Source organism: Physella acuta, unplaced genomic scaffold, assembly GCF_028476545.2.
Source record: "Physella acuta isolate Inbredline_101_S28 unplaced genomic scaffold, ASM2847654v3 ptg000004l, whole genome shotgun sequence".
In the NCBI taxonomy this organism is placed as follows: domain Eukaryota; kingdom Metazoa; phylum Mollusca; class Gastropoda; family Physidae; genus Physella; species Physella acuta.
Window position 1 is genome coordinate 415,342 of NW_026731524.1, and position 22,773 is coordinate 438,114.

At 33.8% G+C, this 22,773-nt stretch overlaps 1 protein-coding gene across 1 annotated transcript in view; it reads right to left on the reverse strand.

Moving 5' to 3' along the window:
* LOC131935538 (uncharacterized) overlaps window positions 1-22,532 on the reverse strand; it is a 34,404-nt gene extending 11,872 nt beyond the window's left edge. The window contains exons 1-13 of the mRNA XM_059292013.1: window positions 22,476-22,532; window positions 20,990-21,210; window positions 18,716-18,881; window positions 18,527-18,561; window positions 15,322-15,415; window positions 14,753-14,803; window positions 14,537-14,617; window positions 13,910-13,972; window positions 12,105-12,188; window positions 2,337-2,405; window positions 2,098-2,148; window positions 1,795-1,836; window positions 395-442 (exon numbers count right to left, since the gene is read on the reverse strand). Coding sequence (XP_059147996.1) covers window positions 395-442; window positions 1,795-1,836; window positions 2,098-2,148; window positions 2,337-2,405; window positions 12,105-12,188; window positions 13,910-13,972; window positions 14,537-14,617; window positions 14,753-14,803; window positions 15,322-15,415; window positions 18,527-18,561; window positions 18,716-18,881; window positions 20,990-21,127 — 922 coding nt within the window. The 5' untranslated portion in view covers window positions 21,128-21,210; window positions 22,476-22,532. The remainder of the gene's footprint in view (window positions 1-394; window positions 443-1,794; window positions 1,837-2,097; window positions 2,149-2,336; window positions 2,406-12,104; window positions 12,189-13,909; window positions 13,973-14,536; window positions 14,618-14,752; window positions 14,804-15,321; window positions 15,416-18,526; window positions 18,562-18,715; window positions 18,882-20,989; window positions 21,211-22,475) is intronic.
* Window positions 22,533-22,773: the final 241 nt, after the last annotated feature.

A 22,773-nucleotide genomic window follows, 5' to 3' on the forward strand; every position in this document is an offset into this window, starting at 1 on the left:
GTCTAAATTCATAAATAGGCCTACATGTATTAGAAAACAAAAAAATAAAAATAAAACGACCGAAAGAACAAGTAAATAAACAAATAAAACACAAGCAAAAAACATGCAAGAAAACAAACGTACACATAAACAATCAAAGAAATAATCAAAAGAATAAACCAACAACCAACCAATCAACCAACCGACCAATTAACCAAAATAACCAACAAACAAACAAAAAAAACGAACAAAAAAACGAATAAACAATAAATGAAAAAAATAATATAGAAAGCTTAGTTATAATCCTTTTCAGTATGGATTATAACATTGGGAAGATTTGCGCACACTTTCTTGGTTAATTGAACTTTCCTATACAAAAAGATATCAAGGACAAAATAAAGAGAAAACTACTAACCTAGACTTTCATTAAGGTTTAACGCCATTGTTTTATGGGTGTAAGCTTCTGTAAGAAGAAAATAGTCATAAAATGAATAACTGTACCTTACTTTTAAAATATATTTTCCCACACAAGCCATGCCTCACATATAGAGTGTATTATTTTATTAACGTCACTTTGATCTTAGAAGAAAAGGAATTCATGTATACTCATTATTATAAAATATAGCTATTACCAATGACACATATCTAGATGCGTGACCTAAGTTTCTATCTACGCCTATCGCTATCGTTGTTGTAATTACACATGCATATTGCACCAGAAAACAAAACCAAAAAACAAAAAACCGTAGAAATTTGGATCATGTTAATCAATCTCTGCAAAGGTGAAGTAAATCACCACTCTTCAACCGCCCGGGTTACAGTAGTGTCGCGAAACGCTCATGTGAGCCTCCGATTGAACTATCAAGTGACCGTTAGTAATACCCTGTTAAGGTTTAGAAAAAAAAATTGCTATTCTACCTGTATTGCGCTCTTTAAATTCAAATTTATATGCTAAGACGCCTTGAGTACTCCTAGATACATGATTGCACAGAACGCCAAATTAACTGGCACCTGGTGAAACTGGCCAAACAGCGTACTAACTCCAAGCAGAGATTCTAGCGGGTATATTGTTGGGCTGGGGTTGTACTCCTCTCACATTTATCCCACCCAAATTTTAAATAATTATAGAACATATACTTTTACCAGCGTTTCCCGTCTCTCCTCCAACCTCCCCCATTTTTGAAAAATATTTGAAATAAATCCTTCGCATCATATATTGATTTTCTTTTTTATACTAGAAATCTGAATGAAGAAACGGAAACAACCATGTTACTAATAGTTTGCAAAGTAATCTGACAAAATCACTTTTCTTTATTAATAAATGCGTTTTACTTATTAAACTTTGTCAATTACAACCTGATTTGTTGCTGCCCTATACTCCACAGGGAGTAATGAGGATTAAGTAAGTAATTTCAACCTGAAGCAAAAATTGGTATCTTGTCAAAGTTGGCTAAGCGCATCATTCGAATCGGTACAAAGTACGCCCTGTACTAATGATCCGACCAGTCAGAAATTATATTATCCAAAGATATAATCATGTGTTTTATGTTTAGACTACCTTAGAAGTAGATTTTATCATGTTATTACCTCTAACATTCAAACAAGCAGAGGTCATATTAAATTTGACAAGTATGTCTGTAGAACTAAAACTATTAAGATTTGTGCAGTGACCAATAGATTTTTATAATTTAATAAGATTAGTGCGAAAAGATAACATTTCTATCGATTGCAATCTGTATTTACCAGTGTTACTATTTGGAGCCTAAGCGGGAATAAATTACATTAGGTCAAAAATCAAAAATAGAATGCACATACCTTGATGACTTGCTTCTAATTTGTTTTTCAAATCTGTGTTTTCTAGATTGATTTAAAATTATTGAAATCATACATTTAAAAAAAAAATAGTTGCATGTTTATTGTCTAATTATTATGAGAATATAAAATAGAAAATTGATTCAAATGGACAATACCAAAGCTCATGGAAATATAAAATAGTATACATATATTTTTATAGTTAAATAATAAGACATTTACTTAACTTTATGACCTTGTAAATAATAATACCATACGTTATGAAATTGTATATACTGCTAAACTAAATATACACATATTTAATACCGTGACAATATGCCTTCAATTTCTCTTCTAACTCTGTTTTTTCCAGTGCATCTTAAACAAAAAAAAACACCTAATAGTTACGAAAACATAGGACTATAAAAATTATTTACTTTCTATACAAATCAGACACGAACGAAGGTATTTACAAAGATGAGATGAACTGTGGTTTAATCTTGATTTAAATGTATAATTTCTTTAACAAATTTAACAAAATTGCAAATAGTAGGCTACACACTTACATTGTTGAAGCTTGCATTCTTTTTCTCGCACAATATTTCCTAGCTGTTTATTTTTATTCTCCTCATTTACTGTTATAAAATGTTATCACTATATCAGTCATACAAATGGCCTTATATAAATTAGAATAACATTTTATACTACATATTAATTAATTATTTAATTAGTTGCTTTAGAAAAAGTAAAACCTTGAAGAATTACTTTTGAATGAATTGTTATTATCTACTTACACTAAAAATGTTAGTAGATCACAGAAAGCTAACATGGTTAAACAATAATGGCCAAAAATACACTCCGTAACTGCTCTATAAAAGAAAGGCAAGGGCCGTTCATTATTGGCTCAAGTAATGCTTATTTAGTATGCAGGACATAGAAACCATGTTACAAACAACAAACCACTTGGTTTGTAAATGACGTGAAGTTTGGTGCAGCACATTTGACTTTGGGGCTGTCAAGCATGTATTCTTCCAACTCTCAACACTCCGTACAAAGCTTTTTTTCAACTATACTAAATATATGAATGTACCATGACTTTTTCCTTTCTTTTTGAATTTAGATAGCGTATATATATATATATGGATCTAGCTAAAATAGAGGCTGAGAAGGGAAAAGTTAAAATGGAGGCTGAGAAGGAAAAAGTTAAAATGGAGGCTGAGAAGGAAAAAGTGAAAATGGAGGCTGAGAAGGAAAAAGTTAAAATAGAGGCCAAAGACAAAAAAAAACAGAGACAATTAGAAGATAGAGAAAAACAGAGGCAAAATGAATTAGAATTGGCCAAAATTAAAAGTAACCAATTTCAAGACAGCAATGTTAACACAACGGACAATTGTAAGCCTAAATTCAGAGTTTTTAAACCACAGGAAGAAAGTGTGGAAACTTACTTAATACTCTTTGAGCAATCATGTAAGAGATTTAATTATTCATCCGCAGGGAAGGCACAGGCCTTATTGACTAATTTGACAGGAGAGACTATTGCCATAATAGCAAGTATGTCTGAGACTGAAAAAGAAGACTATGATCTAGTAAAATAAAGACTGATGACACATTTTGGAAAGACAGAAGACTATTACAGAAAGACTATAAGAGACGCTAGAATTAACAACACTGGTGACATAAACCAGATCATTTTTGATATTTGCAAATGCATCAAGAAAGGGCTAGAATTGGCAGAAATAGATTTAAAGAAGCCTGAAGCAATTATTGAACTTAACCTGATAGATCATGTTTTAAATAATGCAACAGATAGTCTATTCACTTTTTTGAGTGAAAGAAAAGTTAGGACACAAAAATAATTAATAGAGCAGCTTAATATTTATAAGGATGCACATCCAGGGGCTATTTTGGACAAAAGAGAGCAGGGAGAGATTTCAGCAGCAATCTACAGTAGAAACTCTGGCAGGGATCAAAGAAGGTATGGCAACAACAATAGAGATAGAAGTAATAGTGCACCTACCAGATGGAAACCAGACAGATATAAATATAGCAGAAGCACAGAGTGTTACCACTGTGGGAAAACAGGCCATGTAAAGTCTGAGTGTTTCAGCTTACAAAATAGAGATACATATCTCAGCAATAATGACAGAGGAGGTTATGAACCTAATAATAAATATAGAAATCAAAGTAATTCTTACAGACAAGGACAGTATAGTGGACAAAGTAGAAGTGAATTCCACACTCAAAGTAGACAGCCAAGAATGGGACCAGACTACAGGGGAGAAAATAGAAATAGTAGAAATAACAATCAAGAGATATCAGCAGGGGTAGAAGGGTAGGAGACGGTGGCATCTGTTAGACAAAGCAATACAACACTGAAGATGTTCCCAGCTATAGTAAACAACGTCAGAGTAATGTGCCTGAGAGATTCAGGTTGCACATGCATTATTGTTAAGAAAAGTCTTGTAAGACCAGAACAGTACATTCCTGGAATAATGAAGATGACATATGCCAACAAGAAATTTAAGGATGAGTGTGAGATAGCAATAGTTGATATAGATTCTGCTTGGCTGAAAGGTAAATATAAAGTGGCGGTCATGGAAGAACCAATAGCAGATATGATTATTGGGAATGGAAAGGGGGTGAAAGAAAGTAATGAGGAAGATATAGATAGATGGGAAAGTCAAATTGGAGCAGCGGTTGAGACAAGAGAACAGAAACAAGCAAATCAGGGAAGTGGGGGCAATGAGGAAAGCAACACAGAATTAATAGAAGATATAAATGAATGGATAAAACTTCAGGAAGAAGACAATACTCTCAAAAATATACTGAAAAAACATCAATACAAGTAACATGAATGTCAGGGGATCTAAGTACACTTACGAAAATAATGTTTTAGTCAGGAAATATATTGATAACAAGAATAATGAAAAGACTCAGATAGTAGTGCCACAAACTATGAGAACAAAGATATTACAACAAGCACATGACAGTCCATTGGGGGTACACATGGCAGAAAAAAATACATTTGAGAGAATAGCTAAAGATTACTACTGGCTTTTAATGAAGGAAGACATAAAGAAACACATACAAAAATGCACCAAATGTATAAGACTCAATCCTGTTGATGGGAAACATAATGCACCTCTACAACAGACAGATAGAGTTACAAGACCATTCCAAAAAATAGCAGTGGACATAGTTGGAGCTATGGAACACCCTACTTCCCAGGGCGACAAGTTCATATTAACTATAGTGGATTGGGCAACCAGATGGCCAGAAGCAATACCACTTAGAGAGATTACAGATGTAGCTATATGTGATGCTCTGATGGGTGTATGCACAAGATTCGGTTTTCCTGATACGATTTTATCAGACAGTGGAACACAGTTTAAAGCCAAATTAACAAAGGCATTCATAAGCTTCTTGAATATTGCACAAGTACATAGTACCATATACCATCCACAAGCAAATGGGATTAATGAGAGATGGAATAAAACACTGAAGATTATGTTAAAAAAGGTAACAGAGGATCACCCAGGTGAATGGCACAAGTATTTATCTCAAGTGCTATTCGCATACAGAGAGACTAAACATGAGTCAACAGGTTTTTCTCCTTTTGAATTGATATATGGGGTAAAGCCAAGAGGCCGATTAACTTTATTGAAACACTAATTATTAAATAAACATGAAGAGGAATTTGATCCTCATAAACTAGTAAACCAGACTAGAGAGAGAATAGTTTATGGTGTCCAGACAGCCCAAGAGAATGCACAGTTAGCCAGTGAAAGGCACAGAAATATAAAAAACAAACATAGATATTTAAGAACTTTTGAAAGAGGAGATTTAGTTTTTGTCAAACTGCCAGACAGAAAAAAAATAGAAGTATTTCAAGGACCTTTTGAAGTAATAAAGAAACTATCTGATGTAAATTATGAAATAAACATAAAGGGAAATAACACTCCTATACACATAGACAGAATAAAGAAATTATATGTAGAGCCAGAGAAACAGATAGAAGAGGAACATATGGCCTGTACTATAATAAGTGAAAGCTGTAATACACAAGAAATTAAGACTAATTATATCCCAGTGAATGAGAAAAAAAACATAAAAGACAAAATAATAAATGAGTACAAGGATGTGATTACAACAGAAATGGGTTTTACTGAAACAATTCAACACAAAATAGAATTGACTGATTATAGTGCTATGAAAGGGAAGCATTACCAAGTACCAGTTGCTTATAGAGAAGCTGTTGAAGCAGACTTGGATTTGCTACTTGAGTCTGGGCAAATAGAAAGAACAGAATCAGCATACTCATCAACCATGGTGATAGTAAGAAAAAAGAACAACAAAGTAAGGATATGTTGTGACTATCGAGAGTTGAATAAAAGGACTAAGATATATGCTGAACCCATGAATGATCCTAAAGACATTTTGGAAACTATTAGTAAATCCTCAATTTTCACCACTTGTGATTTGAACAGAGGCTTCTGGCAAATAGGACTGGAAAATGAGTCAAGACAATACACCGCCTTTACATAGAGCAAAGGTCTACGTCAATGGAAGGTGTTGCCGTTCGGACTTGTGAACAGTACAGCAACGTTCCAAAAATTCATGAATAAAATGACAGAGGGAATGAAAAACCTGGTCTTCTTTGTTGATGATATATGCATACATAATAACACATGGGCAGAACACATACAAACACTAAAAGAACTACTAGAAAGACTTAGAAAACATGGGGTTACCATAGCACCAGAGAAACTGCATGTGGGAGTGGATACAGTAGAATTCCTAGGATTTAAGGTTGGAAATAAAGAAATTAGACCTACTGAAGGAAATAGGGACAAAATATTAAATATCAAAACTCCTAGTACAAAGAAAGAGGTGAAATCATTGTTAGGACTATGCAATTTTTATAATATTTTTGTGGATAAATATGCTGAACTTACTACTCCTTTAAGAGAATTGCTATCCAAAGACAAAGTTAAACTAGTATGGACACAGAAATGTTACAGTACTTTAAATAAAATAAAGGCTGAATTCATGAGTGACAAGGTACTGATGTCACCAGATTTTAGTAAGCATTTCACTCTTTTCACTGATGCCTCAAACCTAGCATTAGGAGCTTGCCTAATGCAAGAAAAGGATAATAAACTATACCCAGTACAATACCTCAGCAGGGCATATCACCAACAGAACAAAGATATGCAGTGATTGAGAGAGAGTGCCTAGCAATTGTGTGAGCATTGAATAAATTACAGAAGTATTTATTAGGAAGACACTTTACTCTTAGAATAGATCATAAGCCATTAATCACAATCAATAAGAAAATGATCATGAATAGCAAAATAAATAGATGGGCACTGATTTTATCAGATTTAAAGTTTGAGATAAAAACAGTAAAGGGACAGCACAATACACTAGCTGATTTCTTATTAAGACAGATTGAAGATGAAAAAACAAACATGGAACTTACTAAAGAAAATAATGACCTGAGATATATCAGCCAATCCTTATAAGGAAATTTTGAATAATGTAGTATGTAATGTGTACTTCCAGAGAACACTAATATTTTAAAAGTGTGAGCAAGATAGAAAGTAGTCATAACATGACTTGTATAAATATGTTTTACTACTATTTTAATTTAATAATGAAAATAAACATACATTTTGTTGTATTTCCTTGGTCTGTATGTATACTGTATATCTTGGTTTAACTTCAAGTAATGAACATGACTATGGCAGTATGAAAATTAGATGTGGTGATTTACATATGTTATGATGAGGAGTTGACCTCAAACATTGAAGTAGGGAAATCAAGGATATGATTTGCCCATGGGAGCTATTGCATAGCTATGATTTTACTCTACTAAGAGAGAGTTTTCCTTAGTTAGATTTATTTTGGGATACACTAAGAGGTAATATTCCTTAGTGAGGTTTAATGAATTTTTTTTGTTACACTAAGAAGAGATGTTCCTTATTTAGATTCATTTGTTATTATTACAGTAAGAAGGTTTGCCTTAGTTACAATTTTCCTTAAGGGCGATACTTATAAGATAAGTGAAGCTTTGCAATTCGCCATGTATTTTATGAATATCATTGTTTTAATTTGGTAAGTGTACATATACATTAATTTAGGATGTTCATTAGCAAGTTTCTTTTTCAATATGATTTTCATTTAACTGTTACATGTCTAATGAAGATTTTATAGTGAATGTGATGTATATAAGAAAAAAAAATTAATGAATTAATTTTTTAAAAGGGAGAAAGGGCATGTGTAACAGTGAAATGTAAGTGGAATGAGTCTGTGTTTTAAAAAGGCGATATGGATCAAGGATATAGTGTGGGTGTGCGCATGCGCTAAGGAAAGGAAGCAGAGAGGTAGATAGGGCGGGAGAACATGGAGATATTTTGGGAGTGAATGCGATGTACTTATGAACCAATAAAATTATGGAAATTACAGGAACAAGGGTTGATTTTTGTTTTGAGTGTGTGCCATGAAATAGGTAGGAGAAAAGGCTGTGACAGTAGGTCATCCCACGACCAAACTGTCCCTCACGTTTAAAACCAGGTGGCAAGATGTCGTATTTAACACTGAAGGCCAAGTCGTACAGAAATCCTCGTGTCTAGCGTCTGTCTACGTAGCTGTGTGAAATGCTCCAATTCTTGATAACGATGCTGTTTGTTTCGCGCAGACTATGTTCAGTTATCTTACGACACCCAAAGATTATCTCTTAACTGACATGCTTCCAATAAGTCAAAAACACTCATATATGTTGCACTGTACTGAGCTGTCTCTATGATACCCTTTACCTGGGAATTAGGAATGTTTATGTTTTTTACTCAGCCACTTTCTTTTATTTTTACTATTACTATGACGTTTGAGTTAAATGATTGAATCTATCCAGTGGTATATTTTTATTTAAATAATTTTTAATAGACCGCTTTTAAATTTAATAATTTATTAACATCTTTGTTTAGACACTCATTTTTTTTAAAATGCATTAAAACATACTTATTTGAAAATTTTATAATTTTGCAACTACGCAGAGTTATTTCCCTTTCGCCTTTTATTCTACGCTCTCGACGTGACCACTTTTTGTTTTCATTTTCCATAGGCTTAGTTGTCCCCGCTATTTTTACACTAAAATCGTCATATCTAGAGAACCGTTTATTCTATAAACATAAAATTGGTATCATTTTGCAACATTTAGCCCCCTTAATACAGCCCCGTCGTTACTTTGCTATTTTAATTATTTTTTTAAAAAAAGATGTGCATCCAGCTAATATAGATCATTAAAAACAAATGACATTAAATGTGTAATATCTATAATATGTGCTTTAAAACACGATATTAGAGACATATCTAAAAAAAATAATTGAATAGCTAAAACTCTATAAAACTATATAAAGCAATGTATGTCTGTCCAGTGTTTCTTCCAGACTTTTTTCTCCGGGGGGGGGGGGGGGAACTTGAACTTTTCGGGGGGGGGGCGGTAGACTTTCTTCGGGGGGGGGGGGGGCGGACACTGTTAAAAGTATATATTTTCTATATAAATTATATAAATTTCATTTCGTTCGGGGGGGGGGGGGGGCGGTAGAAGAAACTCTGATGTATGTCTTTCTGTTTGTCCTTTACTACACCTCTCATCACATCGCCGTGAAACTTTGGGAAGTTGTGAATAATCCTGGGGAGGTTTCTGCGAAAAATCAATTTCAAATTCGCAAAGACGGCGCCACGGGAGGGTGCGATTTTTCTCCATATACGGTATATATAAAAAAAAAAGTGAATTGCAGTGACACCGTTCCTCGCGATCGCCATGAAACTTTGGGAAGATGTTGAGAATATTCCTGGGGAGGTTTGAAAGCAAAAAACATTTTCGAATTCGTAGGGGTGGCGCCCCCGTAGGGTGCGATTAGGCTGCAAATAAAAATGTCTGTTTCGGCCCACAAAGGCTCACATGGGCCGCTGAGGGCCATTTAATACGTTTTATTTTAATAATCAGAAATCTTAACCAAGCTTAGATTATTAACTGCGATGTTTCTTTTTGTCTTTAAAAAAATCCAAACAGTTTCGACACTTTGAGAATTATGCAATTAGCATCTATTTTTAGATAATCCAAACAGAAATTGAGATCGAGCATCTAAGAATAGACCATTAGTAACGCTAACATATTGCATCAGTCACACTGATGTTTGAAACGCGTCAAATAATTTTTTACGTGTTAAATAACAAATCCTGTTCATTTGTGTCACTTTAACGAATATCGCATCATTGTTAACAGGATGCTATTTTAAGGAGCCAGGGGTCGTACTATGCGGTAGTGTAATCGGGGGGGGGGGGAGTCCTGAGAGCGGGCCTCTACGTCTCTGACACATGGGCGGTCACCGAAGTGTGCTCTACCACATTATTTCGGTGAGTGATTTATGTCTTCTATCCCCGCGGCAACGCGCGAGGGGTGGGTACGCTAGTATTTAATATAGTTTAATTTACCAATACCTATAAGAAAAATTAAAACCAAATGATATAAAAATAACATTAATTACAACAAAATATTTGGTGCATACATTAATTTAATGACTTAAATGATTCAAAGCTATTTATGCTGCTTTTTTACTTGTATTATATTTGGACGAGAAAATTTCAGAGAAAATTTCGACTTGTTACGTAGATCCATAAATATAAGTCAAATATCAATAAAATAGTTCATTTCTTCATACTCTAAATTTGGATGCCTTGTGAAGCAAATGAGAAAAAACTCCAAGTTGGCCGCCGTTGCCATGGCAACCATATTTTCAAATATTTTCTCTTAAGTACCCTAACTTGTACATACACAAATAAATAAGAAAGGCTTATTAATTAAAATTAAAAAGTTTTTTCCCGTTACTTTCCCTTAACAACATTACATCTGCACTAATATATATGTATATATATATATATATATATATATATATATATATATATATATATATATATATATATATATATATATATATATATATATATATATACTTCATTTGCCCCATAGACCGTCAGGTTTGAAAGGGAAACTTTATTTTACATATATATATATATATATATATATATATATATATATATATATATATATATATATATATATATATATATATATATATATTATATATATATAAATATATATATATTAAAAGCCCGAATGTATCAGTATTTTTTTTAAATATAGGACAGCCGCTCTTTGATTTTTACCACGCTTTTCTTAACTCAGCTTCGCGTTTGTTTGTGGGTTTGTTGTTAAAATTGACAACGAAAATTAGCCCACTTCTGATTGCCCTAGACATCTGAAATTCGGAATGCTGGCTATTTTCGCCTAACAATTTCAGATGCAATCATAAAATCTAGCAATTTGACAACCCAGGTTCGAATCCTTGTCACGGCATGTAGGCTGCTGTGGGTCTCGCACTGCCAAGCTCACATAACAATTTCAGATGCAATCATAAAAAACTAGCAATTAGAGACATAAATTAGCTTAATTTAATTACGCCCCTTCTCTGTTTAAAGCGTATCGGTCGTCCAAGATTTTTAGTCCGTGTATTTAAAAACACTTAGTCAAGTCATACTTAATGAAGTCATTAGATAAAGTAGAAAATAAACTATATACATTTTTTTTTTAAAATCCAAGTTTTTCATGTGTAGCAACGGACTAAAAAGGAGAAAATAAAATACTTAAAAACAAACTTTAAAAAAAAACACGTTTTTCTTGTGGACTAAAAAGTAGAAAATAAATTTTTCTTCCGACCCTAGGGGATCTCCCAATGACTGCTCGTAGATATTGTGCTTCCTCGAGCTGTGCAGGTTCTTGTGATGACTGTTCATACATTTGATGACAAAAAACGTGGGTCGGGCAGATGGGTCGGGAAATTTGATGGTGAACGTACCCACGTTTTTTGTCATCAAATGTATGAACAGTCATCACAAAAACCTGCACAGCTCGAGGAAGCACAATATCTACGAGCAGTCATTGGTAGATCCCCTAGGGTCGGAAGAAAAATTTATTTTCTACTTTTTAGTCCACAAGAAAAACGTGTTTTTTTTTTAAAGTTTTTTTTAAGTATTTTATTTGTGTTGTCTATTCTACGTGACTGGATGTCGGAAGATATCGACCCGTCATCAGCATTAGTTACCTAATGTAAACATAAAAACAAAATCAAGCAAACAATGTGATAATCGCCAGACTTGAGTTTAAGATTAGCTCGATCACCCTAACAGATCAGCTGCAGAGTGTACGTTTATAAATATTTTTTGTGAAGAAATTTCGATTACAACATGTGATCTAAATTAAATGGGCATACCTTTTTCCTCCTCGAGTTTTTCAAAAGACAACTTATAGTCAGAACATTCTTCCTCGAGTCGCGCTAGTTTGGTTTGCACCTCCTCTATTAGGATATGAAATTATACAAAGTACAAAATATATGCGTGAAATGGCGGGTTATTACATTTCTTATATCGAATCAATTCAAATTAATTTTTTTTCGGAGTTAATTGCCTCAATGGCGCATAACAAGTTGACACGTAATCCTTAATTGTGATGAAAGCATGGTCGAGTCGGCAAAGCTCATGTTTGATAAATTCGAAAAAAGTCTCGAGTTCAAACCCTCTGGCAGATAAGGCTCGATCCCTAAAACACTAAAAATTAAGAACAAAGAAGAAGAAGAAATTAATTTTTGAATGAATATCGAATGAAAATTAAATAAATTAAATATGGTAATTTCTATCAATAATATTTAATTTTTATCATTTCTAAATTATTCGAAGATATAACTATAATTCCATGTTTTGCAATTTCAAAAATTAAAATTCCTTGAAAAATGTAGGCCTACTGGCCTAACGGTTTTTTTAAATAATTTTCATACTTTATTCAACATGCATTGGTATTTATTGATAATCGAATATTAAAACTAGTATTAATATTATTTAATTACTTTTATATTCGCTGTGTCCAGCATTACTGTATTTAAATCAGTGTTTATTGGTTCATAATAATACAGATGCTAATATAACACTCACTCAATGGGGAAGCTTATTACCCACGGAGGTGTTGTGTTTAAAATGGCTGACCCTGAGATATAGCACACACTGGAACGACGCTGTTGTTGTCAAGTACTGGCTTTATAGACATGCACGTCAAGCCGAAAACCGCGATGTAGGACAGTAGAACAGTAGAACACAGAAAAACAGTGTTGAAAATAATGTATAAAACAGAAAAACTGTAGCCCTTCATGGTCTACCTATAGCCAACTTCACCCTCCGTGTCCACAGCAGCCTTGGGTCTGACTGACACGGCCACAGGCACGAACTACCCATAATCCCATGTCACATGACATGGAACACAGGTAAAATTCGCGCACCGAAGAGCGTGAAAAAAAATACATCAACAATTGCGGTCCCACAGGGGCCGCAACCCAATAAATTACAACTTATTATTCCCCCCCCCCCCTGGCTGGTAACAATGATATGTGTTACACTAACAAACTAATTATTGCCTCATGCAACATGACCCCCTTGCTCCCAATGACCACATTCTTATATCATAACACACTATACAAATCAGTATGACCTAATATTATGTTTTATGGGTCAGCTCTTGTGTATCAGCAAAATAATTTTGGTATTGACGAACATCTGCATGCAAGTAAAAAAAATAATGGATGATTTGATTAAAAACGGCTTTGTCCTTATATCAATCATTTAGCAAGTTGCATTTCCATAACAGCGCAAAAAAAAAGTTGAATTGTTTAAAATGAAGTCTTACTATTACATAATTCAGCAGTTTTCTGCTATTAGCCATGTATTAAATGTAAAACATCAGCAGAAACTAAAGTATTAAAGTATTACAAAATAATAAATATATCAGCAATATAAATAGACAATCTTTATATGTCGTAGAGTCTTATTTAATTTACCAAGCAGTGTAGTTAAAATTTGCAAAACATCAAAGTAGAATACATTTTAGAAAAAAAAAATTCTACGTTGCTTTTAACCATTAAGAATAACTTGTGGGTTTTAAAATACGATATATGTTTAAACACTAAATAGTCTTTCATCTTCCAACATTTTTAACATTTTAAAAAACATGACAACAACATTAATAGCCCACCTTGCTTTTTTAACAGCTCTGCGTAATCACTGAGATGAACAAAATGTACTGGTGTTGTCGCAGCTGTTAATATTGTTTAGTGTACATATACTTTTGCGTGTGTATATATATATATATATATATATATATATATATATATATATATATATATATATATATATATATAAAGAATAGGTGTATGATGTTTAATCTTCATATATATAACAGCATAAAAAACAACGATCCTTTAGATTACTGTGTGTTTGCATATTTCCAGGTGTAAAGCTATTAAAAAAATAAAATCGATATTTTGTTATCCACTTTATCGTTAAACTGTCGTGTCGAAAGGAATTGATTATGTTGTAGAAATTACATTCTGCGAGAGCTCTGCTAGTCAGAATATATTGAGTCTTTAAGGAACAAACAGTCTCAGTTTCAATTCAAATACTCTTGTTAATTGGTTAAGACTGTTTCATTAATTTCTTTGTAATTTAGATTGAGTGCGCACTTATAAATACATTAGGCTTGCGATAATTCCGATCTTAGCCGTAGCATCCTGAAAGTTTGGCACTAATTTCATCAACTCTCATTAACTATTGAACATTTGAAAAGATAAAAATTCAAGGATAAACAAAAGCGGTTAGTTACCAGAATCACTTGCAAGTTGCGATTCATTCTCTTCTTCTCTAAGCCTTCGTTTAATCTCGTTTAGTTCGTTTTGAACTTGTTCTGTTATAAAACGACACGTGTTTGAGAGAGAGAGAGAGAAAGAGAGAGAGAGAGAGAGAAAGAGATATGTTAGTCATCTATCTTTAAAACAGAAACCGAATGTAATAACTTCTCAGCTTATTAGATATAGTTTACCAAGCTGTACTTTCAGTTTCATCGATTTTTTTCTCTGTACAAAGTGATCATCTGTGAACAAAATAAGCAAAAACGTAAGTTTTATAAGCTACATATAGGCCTAACCAGTTACTAAATATTTTAGAATGGCTTGATAGCAATTTAATATCAACACTGGTACAATGGAAACGCCTACTGCATCAATATAAATGAATCGGTGCATACATATAAATATATATATATATTATATATAAATATATATATATATATATGTATATATATATATATATATATATATATATATATATATATATATATATATATATATATATATATATATATATATATATATATATATATATATGTTTAAAAAATAGGTCATTCAAAAATGTTCTAGCATAAAAAAAAATTAAAATACTCATATATACAGAAAACTTTTGTGCTTTTAAATAGTCAAATTTAAATGACAAAACCTAGCTCTAAAAGAATGCATTTTTTATTTAGTATTTAAATATTCTTTTTTAGCTTAAAAAACATGTGTTTCTGAATGCACCCTATTTATATCAGCTATTTTTAATGTGATGACTTACCGGATAATTTCAATAGCATAGATGAATGGTCATAAGGATGCTGAATGGATGTCATCCCTCTGGTAAATAATGGTATACCAAGATGCCATGAGATCTATAAATGGAAAAAAACATCACAATACTTAATTAGACACAGTGCTGTATTTTAAAATGCAGTGGGGTTTTTTGTGTGTTAACTATTGTATAATTGCAGTCATGGTTTTTTAACTTTTTTTTTAATGTTAACTTTATAGACAAGACAAATGGTATACTAATTATATTATAATAGATACATTGCATCCAGCTTCATTAGAAATTGTATATAAATGGCTGTGTAGAAAATCGACTGTAAAATATTCGAATTCAAATATAGTTTTCTGTATTCATTATTTATTTCCCTTTTATTATGAAGAGATTCAATTGAACGTGATTAAAAATCTAACACTGCTCTTAAACTATACATTGTGACATTAAATCTAAAATAGAAAATACAGATAATCAAACGAATGATTCATTATTTACACATTTTCAAAGTTAGAACCTAATTTAATAATAGAATTCGACGCGACATGCTTATTTTAAAAAAATCCCCTTAACACTTATTAAGTTAAACAATATCCACACACAATTTACTGACATAAAAATATGCTCCTAAAGGTGCTCTGTCAAAACGGCCCGGGAAGAATCGGCCTCGCGAAACGGCCCCGTTAATATGACCCAGTCAAATCGACCCCCGACAAACCGACCCCGTCAAAATAGCCCCGTCAAAAGGCCCCCGACTTATTGGCTCCCGTCAAATGGGCTCCCGTCATATTGACTTGCGGCATATAGGCTCCCGACAAATGGGCTCCCGACATTTAAGCTCCCGACAAATGGACTTCCGACACTTGGCTCCCGACAGATAGGCTCAGAACATATTGGCTCCTGACAAAGCAGCTCCCGACATATTGGCTCCCGACATAATGGGCTCCCGACATATTGGCTCCCGACAAATGGGCTCCCGACAGTTGGGGCTCCCGACAAAAGGACTCCCGCCATAATGGCTCCAGATAAAATGGCTCTCGACAATTGGACTCTAGACAAAAGAAATCCAGACATATTGGCTCCCGACTAAATGACTCCCGACTTACTGGCTCACTATAAAATAGCACCGGTTAAATAACTCCAGACTTAAAACACTTCTCGACTAAGAAACCGTTTTCTGAGGAGTTATCGCATTTTTATCTTTAAAAAGTTTGCTTTCTACAAAGTTACGAATATTGTAATTTTATATTAACCTGATTTAGGTGCATGCTGAGCTGTTGTTTACGCCACACGACCCAAGCTCAGCTGTTTCTGTTTAAATTTAGCATGCATGTTACACATTTTGCGTTTGTTGTCTAAGATTTTCACATGTTAATTTCAATCTATGGATGTCCACATGGACTCCCTTCCCTCCTTCCAAGTCCATGACAGTCGATGTTAATCGACACTCCACCCAACATGTTGACGTCATAAAATGATGACAGCTAGCAATCATGCTTTTGACAAATTGATCCCTGGACTACAAAAACAACAAACAAGGATGTTAACAATCATACTAGTTAGTATTACAAGGCGTGGGGGGGGGGGAGGGGTGTGTGAATTAGATGCACTTAAAACTTAAAACTATGCAAGTAAATTAATATAATTAGTACTGTGTAGTGTCTGAAAAAATGCGCTGAAGTGGTGCATGTTGCTAGGAAGTAGTTCATAAACGATACATTTATCTACTCGATACTTACGAGGCTAAAAAGAGGGGTGGGATGGGGGTCGGCTCGGGAAAAAAACTTATGTACGTCAGCATCGCCCATTGTAAAACTTACTCTGGGGAGCTAATTCCATGTATAGGCCCTAAAAGTTTCCTATTATATCACTTGTAAAAACAAAAAAAGTAAACGTATATAAAACTGAAGTTTTTAGTATTATATTATTTATTATTATTTGTAGGATACAAGATAGTACAGGATACAAATTTAACCACTATCGCAAGCACCTATTAACATTGAAAAATGTATAATGAATTTCGGGCCACTAACCAATCTCGCAAAGAAGAACCGCGCATCACGAAAGCCCACTTCATATGTAGCGGCTTCTTGTGCTATGGACTTTGTTGTTTTTTTTTTAAAGAATTTTGCCGGCGACAGCGTGTTTTTGATTGTAGGGAAATAGAACTCGGCCTTGACGATGGTTAAAAAATACAGTTATAAATAACTTTTTTAAAATATATAAATACATTTGACGACATTTTTTGAGCCCCCTTTTAGGTGCCCAACCCCTGCCCCATCCGCCACAGTACGCTTTGGAGGATCGGTCAAACAGTTACGTGTCCTCTATTTGGCTATCAAAGGGGGGCAACGAGTCAAAAAAGTCATATTTTTTTAAATAACCTGGAAGCATATTGACTGTAATTGTATCGAAACCCGGCTTGTGTATAATGGGCTGCAGCATCCTACACCCCTAATTAGAAATGTAACAGTTGACCACTAAAGTAAAAATAAATACAGTACAAGAAATACTTTTTTTTTTTTAAATTAAGACATTGCGACCTAAAGCTAAGGACGCTTTATTATCTTAGGGTTATTTCTGTAGTCCATCGAGGAATGGGTGATGTTGACATGAGCCATTATCATTATGTCGGGAGCAAAAATGACGAGCCTTTTTGTCAGGAACCATATTGACGGGGGCCAAATTGTCACAAGCCTAAATAACGTATTTAAAAGTATTTAAAAGTATTTAATTTAAATGTACATCCGGAAAAATAGGTTTGGATCTTAGTTGTAGGGGCGCGGGCTTTTCCACACTACTCAAGTGTGCTATTTATTTTCATGTTAGTTATAGACATGGTCTATACTATCGTTCTCTTTACTGAAGTAGACTGTATTTTTTATTGTGATTATTATTGTCAAAATGCCAATATTGAAGTAGGCTACATTTAGATTTTGTACGCCTACTCCCTTACACTTTTTTAGCCGCCTAACCAACATGAATAAAAGAGATTTGAATTAACCTCATAAATTTTATTTATTTCTCCATGATCAACGCAAAATAAAACATATTACGTTCGAATAACTTATTGGTTATTTAGAACAAATGCGACATGACGCAATAGGGCTCATGTAGGTTTTATTGAGCCGTAGAACTGTTTGGTAACCTACTTACCAGCCCTAAAGCATATAGGTTAACTATTGTAAATCAATCTGTTTACCTGTTGTTCTTCTTGAATAGCCGTGTCTAGTGAGCCTGTAATACACGTAAATTATAATATTAATACAATGCTGTACAAAATTTGATGTAGAGTTATAAATATTCACAATAACGATTAATTACAGAGGGTATTAAAAGTAAACGTTACATTTTAAACATCTTTTTTTTGCTGAAGAACGAGTCCACCTACCTTTGATCTCTTCCATTTCCCTGGCCACATGAGACAGTTTGACATCTCTGTCGCGGAAAACTCCCAACAAACGTGGGTACCATCCCTCGTACAGTGTCAGTCTCTCAAACACTAGCACACTGCCTTCTATCTCACCTTTAGTGTTAGTTGTTGCCTTGATCTCTGACTATAGAGAGAGAGAGAGAGAGTAAACAGTTTTAGGATGAGGATGTGTACGTGAATTAAAGACTACCGTTGTAAAATATTGTAAAATATTAGTTAAAATTTGTTTTGAACTGACATACACCCGAGGTCCAACTTCCAAAAAAAAAGCGAGAGAAGTTGGCAATTGTAAAACCATTTACTTCTATTTTTTTTACAAACAATTCCCCAGTCAACTGCATACTACGGCTCACCCACCGACCCCTGACCCGGCAGTTGGAATATCTAATCCTGCTAGATCTAGTATTTGATATCCAAGGGTCTTAAAGGGGCATGTGACAGATCCATCGCTGAAACCATAAGAGGAAGATAATAGATATGTATATCTGTCTTTAGTCGTACTACATGCAGTGTAGCTCCCATCTCCCTTAATCTTCAACAGGATACCGTCGATTCCCGATTGGCACATATTTTTGTAATATGTTCTACAGTGTAAACATTTATTTTAAATGAACAGTGTTCTTACGCTTTTTAAATTATAATTAATTTTGTTTTTAATTAGTAACAAATTTTACTATTGTTTACATAAACTTGACACGAAGTTATAAGACCTGGTTATTACATACATTTGGCGGCCCCGAAGCTTATCAGAGTCAACACTAGATATCATTGTACCTGGTATCTATTGCTATTTTGAAATCTGTAAGCTGCACACATCCATTTGTCTCGTTATCATCGGTCCCTCTTTATATTACAAAATAGACTTCTTATTACTACTACTACATGACAATTCTTGCTGTGACAGTATTATACATATAGTAATCCAGTTCGTGCATTAGTTCTCTTGGCAGTAGAAGAAATTATTCTACATTAATTAAATTTGGGGACGGGGTGGTCTAGCGGTAGAGAGCTGGACCCGTAAGTCTCGAGTTCGAATCCGGGTTCAAGTAAATAGACCGTCCCTGAGACCACCCTACTCTGATGGGTACCTAACTCACGTTAGGGTAAGTAAAGGCGGCTGGGCATAGTGCTGACCACACTATCTCTTCATATGCCGAGGTCACAGAAACAAGTGAACTCTACTTCACTTGCCACATAGACTGTCAGGTTTGAAAGGGAAACTTTTAAACAATGCACAATTTTGCTGCCCGTAAGATAGTTTCGCGTGAAAGTAGAGTATATAACATTATTTTAACAATATTTTAAAGTTTTTCCTGCCCGTGACATTTAGACGCGGGATCATGATTTCTAAAACGGAGTAATTTAAACGTAAAGAATTTGGGGGAAAGAAACCACAACCGGAAATTTCGCTACACCCAAAAGAAATAAAAAGAATAATAAAAAACAAACACAAATGTGGTCTGTCACACACCCTCACTACATTAAAGACGACGGCTATTACAATTTAACACGAAAACAACAATACATAATCTTTCGACTTAGAGCAGGCCACAACAGACTAAATCAACACATGCACATGCACTAACATTTACTTACGCGTTCTACTTTTAACGCTACAATTTATCCCTAATGTGAACGGAACTTTACATCAAAGTATATTATTTAACCTAAATGATAGGATATATATATATATATATATATATATATATATATATATATATATATATATATATATATATATATATATATATCTATATATATACTCAGGTTAGTGCTAAAAATAGTACCTTTATGTCCATTGGTATTGTAATGCTTCAGAAGTTGTACTATTAGGTCCCGTTTACGGGAAATTAGTACCGTTTATAATTTTTTTTTGTCTTAATTAATGTCCTATTTTAACAAAAAAAAATTACTCATTTAAATCACTTTCTTCTGGTCTTGTTTATATTGTTTACATAAATGATTCCAAAGGTGTAAAAACTTTGATTGATGTCTTGTAGTTTTTTTAAAATGTATTCTTATGCTTAGGAAGTACGAATCACTTAGAATCCCCTATAATATATATATATATATATATATATATATATATATATATATATATATATATATATATATATATATATATTATAGGGGAAATACACAATTTGATTATACATAATTATACACAATTTAATTAATTAATTAATTGTGTAAAGATTTAAACTATCATTTTGGCCTAATAATTCTATTTACCAGATCAGTTTCAGTCAACATTTCACTTTCTTGAAGTAGATGAATAACATTTGATGGTTTTACAAATTTTCTAAACAGCTTTAGAAAATGAGGCTTGAGCCGTTCAAAATATTCTGGATCTAAAGTCGGCTCATCCATTTTGTGACGTGGTCAACTGTATACCTTATTGCCACCAAATAGGCTAAGCTATCCATAGTAGACCCATAATTTGCTCTATAACACTGGAAAATGAACAATTTAAATTAATATATTTTAAGTGCACATACTAAATTAGTAAATGCAATGTTGTAAAAGCCGTTTATTGTAAACTAGCGTACTCGTCCCTCGGATTCAGATCAAAGGCTAACGCAATGTTTTTTCCGGTGGGGGGGGGGGGGGGGGGTAGGGGGGGTGGACAATGCTAAAAGTATATATTCCTACATAAATCCTATTTCGTTCCTGGGGTGGTAGACATCTTTCGATGGTGGGGGGGGGGGGGGGGGGGGTTGGAGTCCCCCCCCCCCCCCCCCCCCCCCCCCCCCGAAGAGATGCCTGGAAGAATTTATGCATGCCATTACCACTTAATCTCTCTCTCTCAGTCTCTCTCTGTAATTGGCTAATTTCGTCTGCCTACATTTAAAATTCAAGTCTTAAATTTTAAAATGCTTTGTTGCTAGCTATTTTATAACTTTAAAATGCTAAAGGGCCTATGTATTATGAATAAGTTACAGAGTTATTAAAAAATCTGCATTTTTTGCTTAATTTATTATTAGGCTCTTGTTGAAAATGTTTGGATTTAAACGTATCTTATTGAAAACAATATGAGGGTTGGAAGCAGTAGTCGTTAACGAAATATAAATATTGACCAAGAGTAATATTTCAACGTCCGGGGTAGACCTAGATTCAGAATGTAGTCTTCAAAATTTAGAGTTGATTAACCAAACGATTAGATCTCACTGTTGCCAGTTCGGTGTCGACGCTAGCTTCCAAGAATCTATATTATAAATCTCTTCTTGGAGACCCTAGGCTGTAAGCGCTCTCCCTACCACCCCCACCCCTACCTGGTCTGGTGAGCTGTGGTTCACGCTAAATGTTTACAAACGTAGAGCCGGGTTTAGTGACGGCTATTAGGGGCAAATCATTTAGTTTGAAACGATTTTAAACTTAGGGGAGGTAACTAAGAGGAGGCTGCTTTCACGCATGGGGGGGGGGGTAGGTGTTGGGGAAAGGAGGGGGGTTATCGTCCTTAACGAGCTACTGATAGTGTTTTAAATAAAATATTTTAAGAGGCAGCATTGGTACTGTCGAATTCACAAATTGTGAATTACTGAAAAGTAGAAAATAAAACAACTAAATAGCGGAGTATATTACGCCGCGGGTCGGCTCGTTCTAAATATTTACTTAATATATATGGACTCACTGAGTCAACAATTTGTATAATCAAAAAATCTATCATAAAGAAATAACAGGCATTTCAACTAGTCTAATTTATTTCTAGAGCTCTTACCTGAGGCTACTCGAATAAATAATTTGCGATGTGTGACTGTAACATTGAGCGCAACCGTGTGTCGAAGATAGGTTATCTTAAAAGGCTTTCAAATCACATTGATAAAGTGTTCTTCATAACACACATTGCTACACATTTAGTATTATAAACTAGAAAAATTGTATATTAACTGATAGTGTTGCGATTTTCCTTTTGCGCACGTATACTTAAGATAGCCGATCCTAAATAATATAGTTATAACTGTATTTAGAACATATGCTTTAACAGTATTGCACTTACAACAAACAAATTAGTAGAA